The 13,657-nt window shown below is 37.9% G+C and overlaps 1 protein-coding gene across 2 annotated transcripts in view; it reads left to right on the top strand.

The window, feature by feature from the left end:
- Positions 1-13,657, top strand: part of REV1 (REV1 DNA directed polymerase) — a 57,804-nt gene that overhangs the window by 1,697 nt on the left and 42,450 nt on the right. For both annotated transcript variants that reach the window (XM_033051893.2, XM_033051892.2), the window contains exons 2-3: positions 12,591-12,657; positions 13,387-13,519. In XM_033051893.2, the coding sequence (XP_032907784.1) occupies positions 12,601-12,657; positions 13,387-13,519 (190 nt within the window). In that variant the 5' untranslated portion in view covers positions 12,591-12,600. The remainder of the gene's footprint in view (positions 1-12,590; positions 12,658-13,386; positions 13,520-13,657) is intronic.

Here is a 13,657-nt window from a genome sequence, read left to right as displayed (position 1 = left end):
AAGCTGTCACACTGGAGGTCACTGGTAGGACAGTGTTAGTAGGGGCACAGTGCAGACACCTATCTTGTGACTTGCTGATGTTTAACTAGAGAGATGGATTTAAAAGCAAAGTGCTAATAGGAAAAATTCATTAGTATATTTCAGTGCTCAGTTATAAAGTGGTTTGTGCATTTTTTTCTGTGCACAATATGTGCTTTTTCAGTACATTATTTATAATGGGCCCTTCAACCCTAGAACCAGTCCATCTTTCTGAATAGTACTTATACTCTGGTACAGCCTGTTCTGGTGCAGTGATAGTGTAACAGAGTGCCAGTTTTCATTAGTTGTTTCTGATCCCTTGACCCACATGACTTCTTGAAAGAAATGTTATGGCAAATTTTCAGTCTTTCTACCATTCCTTTCATTTACTAGGGAGATTTAAAAAAAAAGTAAGAATTAAATCTGGTTTTGAGTAGGTAGAAAAATACTATTATGATTGCACAGACTTTTCTGGTTTTGTTAATAATCCAGGACAAGCAAGAAAAAAATAACTTGCCTGACCTTGTCATATGCTTTCCCCATTTAATTTGTTAGCTATTGTTTATTTCATAGAGAATGGCATCTTTTTTAATTCAATATTTTTCTCTTTTAATTAGAGGAGTGTATTATTATCACTAAGATCTCTGTCAGCTCTTAGGAGGTTTGTCTGGTGTGTGTATATATAACAAGAGAGCTAAATATCCAAATATTGAAACACTTCTTCAAGAATACAATGTAGATTGATTTGATGTTAGTGCCATATGTTTACCTAAGCATAGCAAAATGAGAAAAAAATTGGAAACAAAACAGAAATGAGAGTGACCATGGAGTTAAAAAGAAAGTTGGAAGTAAGAGAGCAAGTCTTAAGTGGATGCAAAAAATCATGAGGAGTTCTTAGGCATATGTCATACAGTATGCTGCTGCAAGTGTCTTTGTCTAACAGATAGGTATTTGTAGTGCTCTGCCCTGAGACTAGCTTTTTGCTCTGTTGTAGAAACCAGACAGCATTTTAATTGGACACACAAATGTTTTTAGGGAAGGGTGCGTGCCGTGTCTGTGATCCCCTCGCTCTGTATTTCATATGGAATATTTGCTGCTCATAAGACAGAAGTCAGAATTAGGAAAAGCTTCTTTCTCAGTGTTCAGCTGAAGAGAGATGAGTGTGCAGAACAGCCCTGTAGTGATAACTTCCTTTCCAGTGGCTTTTATTTCAAAATCGACTTAAGGACTGCTGCTGTTGTAGCTAAGGACCATTAAATTCCCCGAGGAGATACTTTTAGTTCGGTGTGCCCATAGCAAGGATTGTATATTCCATATTCCTTGCTTTAAATGCCTAGGCAGACTGTGGTCTCTAAATTTCAATGTTAGCTTTTGGGTAAAGCAATTCCTTCCCTATGTCAAAGTTTCAGGTTTCCCAGTTGGTGTTCTTCCCATTTGTTACTGCTGAAGCTGGTGACTTGAAATTCAGTTACTTGCAGAAGTGAAGCTTAGCCATGCTGTGGTTAACTCATCTGTTGATTTTGCTTTCCATTCCCACCTTTCCTTAAATAGTTTATCCAAGTGCCAGTGTAATGGTTCTTGGTTGTAACCTCCTCATTTGGTTTGCCTCAGTTAATGCACATCTCTTCAGTGTCTTGATTTATCAAAGTAAATAACCCCAGAAAAGAGAAAGGTGGTTTCTCTTAGGAGGAGACACTGATCAGGTACCTTGCAGAGTCATTCTTGCAAACGCAGATGGATTGATTTGAATCCCAAAGCAAGAAAGCAGTGCAGAAGCTGTGCAGAGTCAAGAACTACTGTAAGGTTTTTCTGTATTAACATAGAGACTGGCAGTCTTCTGGCAGGGTGAGGTATGTGGTGTATTTTGGCAGAATCCTGGGCACTGTATATTTTGTCAGGTTCTATTTGTCAGCGAATATCCAAAGTAAAATAAAGTTCTGTCCACCATGTTCATGATTTCATCTCTTTGAGCTGACTCAGATTAGCTGTTTATTCAGAGCACAGTGAGTTAGCATCTTGAACAAATGGTTGTACTCCACTTAGGTAATTTTGGAAACCTAGGAGCTGTTGCTTTTTAAAGGAAGTAATGGAGTTGCTATTAATTTTACAAACAGGAAGGCCCCTGACCCCATGACATGTAAGGTAAATGATTAGTGTAGTGTCCCAAGTAGTGTGACTGTATTTTACCATTCTGTGGAACTGAATGCAACTAGGTGAAGTAAAGAACTAAAATAATGATCTGTAGTGAAAGGATACTGTTCCTGATTTCTGAATCTGCTTGTTGGTTTCAGGAAACATTAGTGCACTCGGCTCTAATACTGCCTTTTCAGTCACAATTCCTTGATTTTCATGCTGTAATCGCATTATTTAGTAAGCAGTTCCAAGAATCCTCTTAATAAACCAATAGTAGGGGAGAGGTAAGGTTGTAATGACTTTTTACTGTAATTTCTGGCTGATTTGAATAGTTGCCCCTTCCTGTAACTTCGATATTGATTTTTAACCCAGGTTTTAAAAGTGTAGTGTTTGCTTGGGATAGGCCATTCTTGCTCTGAAGCCATTTTGTACTCGTATGTCTCCACTAAGCAGCAGTGTAACATTACTGGTTTTATGTCAGAGGTGTTTAAAATACCAATGTAGAACCTGTACAGGCCAAGAATACAATTCATATTTAAAGTAAAGGATCTTGAAGAGTTAGAGCATTTTTGTTTTGTCCCAAGATCCTGGAACATTATTTTTCCTGGAAAATACAGTAACACTATGCACTTCATATTTTTCTCTGAATCTAGGAGGAAGCTTGATACTGTGTTTGGGTCATATGAGAAGTTTGGTTTTTTAAGTAATAAACAAACACACCAAAATACTTTGCCTTTGTGTTGTGGGCTTCTGTAGTTTCTTACCTTAAAAACATAGAATATGTTTTTATTCCATTTGTCTATTCAACATATATGGACTTTTAGCATCCTTGGTATCCAGTGTCAGATAATCTTCAAATAAACTAGGCTATAGATGAAAAAATATTTCCATTTCTTTTGATCTCTCCACTTGCTAGTTTCATCTGATTCTTCCTGGTCTTGTTGGCATGAGTTGATGAAAAAAAATAATACCTGTGGACTAAAGAAAGATGTAGAAAACTTGAGTAGAAACTTGAAACTTCAAGGCTAAGCATAGAAGCCTTAAGTTGTGAAGATTTTACTTCAAAAAAGATTTTGCAGCTTTGAGAGTTTCAAAGGCAATGTCAGAAAAGCTTTTGGGAACTTGAAAACTTGAAATTAAGTAATGTCATTCAAAAGCTGCTATGAAAATCTACCTGTTTGAATACTGAATCTGTAGTTATCAATGGTTTTGCTAGTAAAGTTGTTGAGTTCTTAGAGTTTTGCTGTGAGTAGAGTCCTCAGTATGTGACATCATCTACCATTTACAAAGGGGATGCCTTCTCTCTCTCTTTCCCTGAAAAGCTTGGCAGGATCAACACTTGCTCAGTGATAACATTGACTTGACCATAAAGCACAACTGCCTTAGGCATGTCTCCTAAAAAACCCCAGTGTCATCATAGAATCATCATGGAATAATCAGGGTTGCAAAGAGCCTTAAAGGTCATGTAGTTCTAGCTCTCCTGTCATGGGCAGGGACACCTTCCACTAGGATGGGTTGCTTAGAGCTCTATCCAACCTGATCTTGAAGACTTCCAGGGATGGGGCATCCACAGCTTCTGTAGGCAACTTGTTCCAGTGCCTGACCACCCTCACAGGAGAGAATTTTTTCCTAATATCTGATCTAAACCTATTCTCAGTTTGAAACCATTCCCTCTTTCTCTGTCCCTACGTGCTCTTGTAAATAGCCTCTCTCCTTTTGTCTTATATTCTCCCTTCGCATACTGGAAGGTCACAGTTAGGTCACCATGAAGCCTTCTCTGGGCTGAATAATCTGAATTCTGTCAACCTCTCCTCATAGCTCCATCCCCTCTGATCATCTTGGTGCCTCTCATCTGGACTTGTTCCAACAGGCCTGTATCCTTCCTGTGCTGGGGACCCCAGAGCTGGGTGCAGCGCTGCTGATGGGGTCTCACCAGAGCAGAGAGGCAGAATTCCCTCCCTCACCCACTGAGGTGCTGCCTGCTTTGCTTTGGATGCAGCCCAGGACGTGTTTGGCTTTCTGGGTTGTGAGTGCACATTGCTGGGTCGTGTCCAGCCTGTCATCCACCAGCACCCCCAAGTCCTTCAGGGCTGGTCTTGACCTGCTTATTCCACAGCCTGTATTGATTCCAGATGTTGCCCCCACCCAGGAGCAGCACCTTGTGCTTGGCCTTAAAAAGCCACATGTACCTTCTGATTACCCTGGTTGCAGCACTGGCCCAGAGCAGGGATTTGTTTCTGTGCCATTCACTACTGCCAGAGTGGTCAATCTGAGTAGCGAGCACTCTCGTTGGTCAGCAGCAAAGATCAGTTTGTTGTGTGTGCACATACATACAGATATCTATACACACACGGTATAGTCAAATACCTAAATTCTATCAAAGACATGTAGTGTCTTCTGAAGAATTTCACCCATCTCCTGGGCAGAAGTCTGGGGAAGCTGAAAGTAGTATATGTCAGGTTTTCACAAGCACAGTTCTTCTGAATTTGAAGTTAATAAATTCAGAGCATCCACAGATTCTTTGCTTTGATCACCTCATGAAAATTTTACAGTTGTTTTTGAATAATTATACCTCCACTTACCCACTTTTTCTGACTTGTTAAGTTTTTCTTTAGCTTTACAAGGATGTTTCAGTTGTGCCTGGAAAGTTCTAGAAAGTCCTAAATCATTCAGCAGTAACTTCTCATTATTCAGGAGTGGGGATCATGGGTTTACTTATGCTATCCACTGACTTTTTGTTCTATGTCTTAGCATAGGCTGATCGAGGAAGACAGAAGTTGTGAGACTGGATTGTCATACCGAGTGCACAAACAAAAAGTCTTCTTAACAAGTCCTGTTGGTTTATTAGGTAGAAAATGAACATCCCAGTCTTCATTCTCAAAGAAAAAAGAGACCTAATTCTCACTTCTCAAAGACTATAGGTAGCTAAACAGAGGGGATTGAAGGAAGACTACACAGCTCATAAGCTCATCTTGTTTATTGTTTTGGATACTTAAGTCCAGGAGAACGTCTCCTTTTGGTGATTTACAGTCCCTTCACTGTGTTGCTATTTAGAGTCCTGATTTTACGAACTATGATTCTTATTCTGACTTAATGGTTTTTATTCTGGGTCCTAGGCACTTAGAAGCTGGCATAACGATTATGAATGTGCCAGGTCCTCTTGGGGTTGAAGCCCCAAAAGAATTTCAGCACAGAAGAGAAATAATGAAGCCAGCTGATGAAGTTCAGTGAAATTTATCATTGTATTGTGGCGCTAAGAACTCTTGTGTGAAGGAAGTGATATTTGAACTAAAAAAGTGAATTGAGCTATGTGGTTACATACAGCAGTTAACATTTGTGAAGAAAAGCTTCTCAACACTGAAGAGCTCTGAAGGGGATGGGGAGGTCATGACTTTACCAAAAAATGCAGAAATGTTGAAACTGAAGGCCAGTCTTCTGTAAGCAGAAAATAAAACCAAGTTAAACCACTACTTGTGACCAGCTTTGAATGTACTGTAGCTGCTACTGAGTGTTATTCCTAGGGGGGAAATGACAGTTGGTTTCAAGTTAAACGTGTCTTGCTTTTTTCAAAAAATTAACCATCACAAATGCCATGTATAAAAGCAAAAATTGTGTATTGAAAAGAGATTGTTCAGAGCTGGTGTGGATTGTACAGTGATCCTGGTTTCTGGATCTCATGCTCATGCTTCCTCAAGTTGTGACAATAAAATAATTGTCTGTCCCAGACTCTTAAATTAGTAGTGAAAAGATATAAAGACTTTTGTCTTGTACAGCTCTGGTATAAACAGTTATCTGCTGTACAACGGCTTTTTGTGTTACTGTGGTGTTTAGTCAGCAAAAGAAATCCATATTTCTTTGTTGTTACTTGTGTGTAAAGTATTTAGTCCATGATTGTAAACCAAACTGATCTGAAATAAGGACCCTTTTGAGTTGCAAAAATAGTCAGTTTGGAAACTGGATTGGTTGTCTTTCTGGGGAACTGATTGATCTGGAAGTTCTCAGAATATTATTTTGCTGTCAAGCTCAAGTGAAAGTATGCACAGAACATAGTTTAAGAGTAGTTATCTGCTTATGAGGAGCTGATTCTGAAGTACTTGGGGTTTTTTCCATGTTTTATGTGAGTTGTATGGTTCTTTGCCTTCCTAGCAAGTGCCACGGATGCTCATGTTTTAGACAGATGGTATTTCTAAATTTCTCATACTGTTTTTTCTAATATTTAAATTGCCCAAGACTTTGAAATTTGTTCCTAATTTACAGTCTTATCTTTACTCACAGGAGGTGGTGTTGGGTATTTTTGGGGTTAGCTATAATCAGCTAATTTCATTTCTCTTGATTTAAAATATCATCAAAGATTGACCTGCGAAAAGATCTTGCTGATTGGCCCTGTAACATCAGGTGCTTATAGTTAGGAGTGCTTATCCTGTGGGGACAGTTGGCATAAGATGTGGAGCTGTTTGGTTGTAACTTATTTTAAAGCCCTTACTCTAGGGAGAGTTTGAGCTCTGTATCTACATTTACACTGCTGTTAGTTATAGTCATGACCTAAAAGTTGGTTTCTAGAAATTGCTAAGATAATTTTTGAGATCCCATCCATTCCTCTTTTTTGCCTGTCTGCTTTGGCTTTATCTGATGCTTTTGTAAGTCATTTCATCTTGCTAAACTTGTGGAAAGCTAAACCATAAAATTACGTCAATTTTCTGAGCTGAATTGCACATAGTACTAGTGTGAACACAGGGGTCATGTGAGCTTGGAAGGACTGTAGAGGTTGGGAAGAAGAGATAAAAGCCTGTTAGACCAGTAGAGGCTGAAGAGCAGAATCATCCCTTTTGGTAGCAGTCAGCTAGTAAGTTGACTCAAACATTTTATGAAACTTTACCCTGAGGCGTTATTTCCCACCTAGAATAAAATTCAGTTGCTTTGTAATGTACTAATTAGTAATTTTAATATGGAATAGTAGTGCTAAACCTGAATTGTCTGAAATCACAGGGGTTTAAGCATATAGTATCTTTAAAAAGCTTTTTTTTTTTTTTTTTTTTTTTTTTGTGCACATTGTTTTTGCTGGATTCTGGACTTCTCAATATGTGGTAGAAAGCAGTTTTCTACCCTGTAGCAGCAGTTCTTTTCCAGAAGACTCAACCAAGAGGAGTAGGATTCTCTTGTGCTTAGAAGTGTATAAACATGTAAGATAGTTCTTTGCTCTTAGCAAAGCTTGAAGACTAGTGCCAAGCAGAGTGGTGAGTTTGATGTGGGAGCTGGAGTGTGGAGGCATGAAACTCAAGCCACAAAATGCCCACTTGATGGAAAAAGCTTCTAAACCCTGCTGAGCTGGGATGGATTCAATCTACAGTTCAAGGAAAAGATTCTGATACTCATTAGTGTTGGCCCAAGACACCCTTATTTCTGCTGGAGTTACATACCTGTATAGGCTTGTGGCATGTGAATATGTTAAATAAATCAAGTTCTTTTGCGTTAGAGGACAATGACAGCATGTGTACTCTGGTAAGAAATGCAGACTAGTTGTGTGTTAGACAGTGTATTATACTTCCATACAGCTTTTAGTTACCTAAAATTGGATTATCTGGATGGAACATTACTTGTGTGATGTATTTAGACACAATTTTGGCGTGCTTATTTGTTGAGTCACAGTGCAGCCTCATTTTGGCTTTGGAAATAGTTCATATGCTTTCTTGTAGGGCAGAGCCATAAAGTTTATATTCTGCCAGATTCAAGTTGGCTACTTGAAGAGGTAGCAAAAATACCTCTGCACTGTATATGTGTGAAGGGACTGCTGAAATATATGATAGAAGTAGGTACTAGTACTGCACTGGAATTAAAAAGTTCATGACCATCCATGTTCACTTACAGAGTCATTGAGATCTGTATTCTGTGCTCCCAACCATTTTTCTCCATAATACTTGGTTTTTTTGTCTGGGTTGGTCCTTTAGCTGTGCTATCCCAACTGCCCAGGATAATGGAAAGCCACTGCCTTACAATCATGCTATCCTGAACTTAAAATATTTTAAAGAAATAACTTTATTTAGTGTGTGCTACAGGTAAGACTAAAACAAATATTAGCATCAACATTCAGATCTGCATTCCTTGCTCCGTAAGTCTTGTATGCACACAGACATGTTAATAGAATTTATAGAATGTACACTTAACATTTCATTCCATTACCTGATCTGTGGGCTTTGATTAACAGTCTTTCATAACAGGATTAAGCAGTTGTTGATTGGGAAGTATAGTGCTAGACCTGTGAAGCAGGATGCAAAGGGATGTTACATATCTTTGGCTCTGTTGCCTATTTCTGAGCCATTAGTGATGTACAAAGTATCAAAGCTCGTTTCTCGTTTAGCTTCAGTATAATCCGATAGAAATTTGAAGTTTAGCTAACCCTATCTTGCAGAATGATAAGATTTTGCCTTTTATATGTGATCTAGAAGGAGATGGAGGGGCAAAGTATGCTAATTTTGACCACTGGAGTTTTTAACTTTACTTTTTTTGCTTGAAAAGTTATTTCTCTTGCACTGAAAAACAAGAATGCATTCTTAGGCATACTGTTTATATCTTTACAGGCTTTTGCAGCATTTCAGAGTTTGTTTGGGTTCTCTTTTTTAATTGCAGAAGATTTTGTTATGTTCGCAGGTTCAGAATATGAGCATTTGAATTTTATTTGAAAAGCTTTTCTCTTGGCAGAGTCAGTTTGTAGCTTCTCCTTCAGGCTCTAGAAATAATAAAAAACCTAGTAACTATGGTGGTTTACTGAGTTTCTGTGAATTTTTGCAAACAGAGAAAACAGTTCTGAAACAAGTTAGATACTTTGAGAAAGATGGACTCTTGTCTGATATCAACTTGTTTGTGATGGCTGTTTGAAGTCCTGGGTCTTGATTTCTTCCCACTCACACCTCATCTACTTCCCACCTTCATGGGTTTCTTTTACTCCTCCCTTCATCATGATTCCCATAGGGGGAGCATCATACCATCCTTACATTTTTTATTTCATGAACCAGTGAGCATGTTTAAAATCTTGCTTAACTTTTCCTCTGGTTTGGTATATCTTGTGCAAGATATTTCTCATACTTATTTGTTCCTTAGGTTTCAGCAAGGCAGCTGTAAGAGGTTACCTTCATTTTCAAGGAAAAATTCACACTGTAAGGACAAGTCTTTAGCAGAGAGGTTTCTTTGTAGTCCAGAAAACTTAGTTCATCATTCAGTTCCTGGAACTATAAAGGGTCTAGTCTCCCATGTTTTCCTACCAGCATTAAGAAAATAATCCGTGACCCTGAAGACTTGAGCCAGAGGCATCGGGTAATCACTGAAGTACAATGTTCCTAACCTGTGTGTTTAGAATTTATGTGGACTGGCTTAAGTGGACTGAGTCAAAAATTGCAACTGCTCAGGAAATAGTAAATCACTATCAGATGTTTTAAGTAGGCATTACAGCCTAGTTTCTCTAGTTTTGCAGGCTCTAGGAAGACAACCTCTGAGCAGTTGTTACGTCATGTTTTTACCACCTTGACCTAAGTAGTTTTGTTTGATTTCTAGTTTTAATCAACCTAGGCATGTAGCCATGATTCTAACTGGCTTCACTTTCAGACTAGAGATCTTTCTTCCTCACCTTTCAGTGTCCTGAATAAAAATGAAATGTATTTCAAGGTTTCAAAACAGCTCACTCTTATGAGGCAGTTCTTCGATTTATCAGGCATTAGGTATTTTAGTTTAAGCAAGATGTTGTTGTATAGGGATCAGAATTAAGACCTATCAAATTCTGTCTTCTCAGTGATTGGAGTTGTGGTGATTCAGAGTATGCATTTTGTACAGTTTTTTTCAGAGCAAGAGTTTATATTTGTATGAGGTTTTCTGTTTGATAGTCTTAGAATCACAGAACTTCCCTGGTTGGAAGTGACCTCAAGAGAATTTAGGCCAACCTTTCATGGGTAGGGAAGCTTGGTTGAGGTTGTCTGGCACCCTGTCCAATTGCAACATGAAAATCTCCAGACTCAGCCAAGTCCCTGCATTGCAGTCATTGATTGTTCTCACTCAAAAATGCGTTTTTCTTACATCAAGATGAAGCTGGTGCAGTTTTTATCTATTAACGCTTGTGCTGTCCATGTGGCTCCTTATGAGAAAACCTCTGGCATTTTTGTAGCTGCCCTTTAAGACTTTGTCATCCTTTATTAGAGGGAGAAAGAGTAATCATTAGTTTAAATTCTGGTTTATCTTATGAGCTCATACACTGGTACCTGTAGTATATAAAAAAACTGGATGACATTTTCATTAATGGCTTTTCTTTTTTCATGAACTTACACTTTTCTGTTTTTCCAAGAATCTCTTAGCCAGAAGTGATAGATGTGAATTACATTTCACTTCAGCCAATGGAAAAATACTAATTTTCCATATGAAAGATGTTGTCAAGCCATTTTTACTATGTATTGTCCTCTGCAGGAAAAAAGTCAGTTTTACATCTTATGTGGTCATCTAGCTCATCTCCTCTCTTTTTCCTCAGTGCTTCTTAAGAGTTCTGTGGTATCTATTAGATGCAATCCAGATGACTGAAAATCATTTCAGAAGGCCTGATGTCTTGGAAATAGGTCTCTGGGTAAGAAATGCAGCTACCTAGAGGGAAAATACAGCAATCTGAGAAGAGGTTGCTTTATTTTGGATGTCGGTGTAGAGCTCATCTCCTTGACATGTGATTGATCTTCATAATTGGACATGCAACAACGTGTCAGTTGTGTATCAAGTTCCAATCAACTGTTAGCAAAGAACCAAGTGCATAATGATCTTTGTGTTTATGGAGGTCATGAAACATAAAACAGGTGTTTACCCTTTCAAAATACCTGCTACCTGCCTTGACTATAATTTTGTGGTTGCCTAATTTGGCATATTTGCAGTAGTCCATGAAAATGCTAGTACTTATGAAATCTGCTGCTGGAGCTGTGTCTTATTTTGCAGTGAAACCTGCCTGCAATCCAAGGTGGCTTAACTGGATATCAGAGTATGCCTGCTTGGTCCTCTAAGACAAAAGGGAATTAAGAGACAAAAATGGAACTTACTTCCAGTTAGGTTCATAAGGAATGGAATGTTAATACAATAAATGAGGCAGTCTCCAAAGCAGTGCAGTAGTAGGCCTGGATAGGAAAATGACCAGAATGTGTTGTCATCTCGATCCACAACTGTATGTGCTTTCTGGTAAGCTGGAGATTTGGTGGGGCTTCTGTGCTCTAGTTGCTGGACAATGCTGTGGATAGTCCGAGACTCAAAAGCAGTCAAGGATGAAAAAAAAAAGAAAAAAAACAGTTGACTTCCTTCTGTGTATTTACTGTAGTTTTGCATGGCTTTTTAGGGAGGATACAGGAATATAAATTAAATACTTAATGAAATAGAAGACTTAAGAACTTTTTTTAATTTGAGAGTCTTTTCCTCATCCTAAGAGCTGATAGACCTAAAAGACTATTGTCTTTTTATTTAGAGAACTATTTTGATTGGAAAGTGAGAGATGTAATAGCAGGCAGTGATCTCATGATCTTACTCCATCATTAATCAATATTCTAAAATCAGTGTTACAACAACTATAGTAAATATGAATCACTTGGGTGCAGTAAACAGTTGGCCACAGTCCAAGCATTGCTTTTTCTATCCAGGAGTTCTGTTCTAGCCAACTAATAGCTCATCTGGGGACATGGTCCAGGGATAAGTATCTTGCATAAAGGAAATCTGCGATTTGGCTGGTTGGATTTGTTTATTTTATTATTTGTTAAGCAATGCAAACAAAAAGCCCCAAAGAATGAAATCACAAACCTAACTGTAGATCATACTAGGTCACTTAAACAGCTGACATTTCTTTGACCATAAGACCACCTTTGGTTTTTTGCTTTGATGAGATATATTGCATTGCAGCAACAAATGCTTGGATGTTTTATAATCAGCTGTAAATCCATTGGTGAAATTAATCCACTCTCTAAAACAAGGAGGTGGTTGCCTGCAATACACCTTGTCTATGGTATCAGATAGGAAATAAAAAATTATTCATGACCTGGACAATATTTTGCATGGATGTTAGCAGTTGTATTTAAGAACCTTTTATTACTCCTTTTTTTAATAGGAGATGTATGATGAACAGAAAGAATTTAATAAATTATAATGGACAGTGAACATTGTGAGGAGTTTTTTCTGTTCAGGGTGAGTAAAGCAAAATCTGCATGTGTGGTTTTTGATATATAGGAGGAACCCACAGTATGCATTAGTACAAAACTGAGGAATCAGTTTTTGTGTGATGTTACATTTCTAGATTGGCTGTGAAACTCAAATACTTCAGTAAAGTTGATTGCAAAAATCTAATCTTCATAATTTGTAAATGGCCTGTACTGCCATCATTGAAATGCCAGTGATGATAATGCTGGACATTTAATTGATCAAGCATTGTTCTTCCTCTGCAGGAGCTTCAGTATGAGGCGGGGTGGATGGCGGAAACGAGCTGCCGATGGCGATGGATGGGGAATATGGGTATGTTCAAAACCTAATGGCTTTTTCTTGAAGAAGTAAATGGCACTGTAAGTTAAAAAGGGGGTTACAATTTTGTTATACTTGCTAAAAGGTTGCTATAAATTAAACCTTTTTGCTTTACTTGAAAACACATAATGAAGTTTGAAAGAAATTTTTTGATTTCCAGGTTTTGAAGTCTGTGTTCACATTAATCATGAAATTTCATTGTTAAGTGCAGAACCTTGAAAAGTTTTAAATCATCATTTTAGAAGTAAACTAAGTAATTTGAAAACTATTTATGGTTGTCTCCACCACATTCTGTAGTTGGACAAACAATAACTGAGGCACCTAATTTACATAAGTGTTTAGAATACCACTGTCCTGTGTATATTTCAGAACTGAAAATACATGGAACCACATTGTTTTGTTAGGCAATGAGCCACCAGTTTAGCACCCAAATTTGCATCATCCCATATTTCCTCCTTCTTACTTTTTATTCTAATAAGAATTTTAATATATACAGAATCTTTTCCTATAAGAAAAAGATTAAGGAGTATGAAATAAATCCTGCCATGTTGGTAACAAGATGCGGTTGTCTTGTAGATACAAGTTTGTTTTATCTATTTTTCATTTGCAAAACAGAATGTTGCTTGCCTTTCCAGTCTTAAACGCTTGACCAGTTTCTGTATGTAAACATTAGGAAATAAGACTGACATCATTGGTTGTGTTTTGTTTTGATTTAAAAACTAGGGTGGGTACATGTCAGCAAAAGTTAAGAAACTGGAGGATCAGTTCCGGTCAGATTCAGCCATACAACAGCAGAGGGATGGAAATTCATCAAGTATCTTTAGCGGAGTTGCCATCTACGTCAATGGCTTGACAGGTGAACCTTTATTTTTTTTAAGGATCTGTATTGTGTTGTTCTCATGTTTGTCATCCTGAGTAGAGGTAACTAAAGCACATAACTTTGCAGCTGAGTAAATACATGACAATTATGGTATTACATTTTGTATATTCTGTT

Source organism: Catharus ustulatus, chromosome 2, assembly GCF_009819885.2.
Source record: "Catharus ustulatus isolate bCatUst1 chromosome 2, bCatUst1.pri.v2, whole genome shotgun sequence".
In the NCBI taxonomy this organism is placed as follows: Eukaryota; Metazoa; Chordata; class Aves; order Passeriformes; family Turdidae; genus Catharus; species Catharus ustulatus.
The sequence above is the reverse complement of the archived record's forward strand: the minus strand, read 5'-3'. Positions and strand labels throughout refer to the sequence as shown.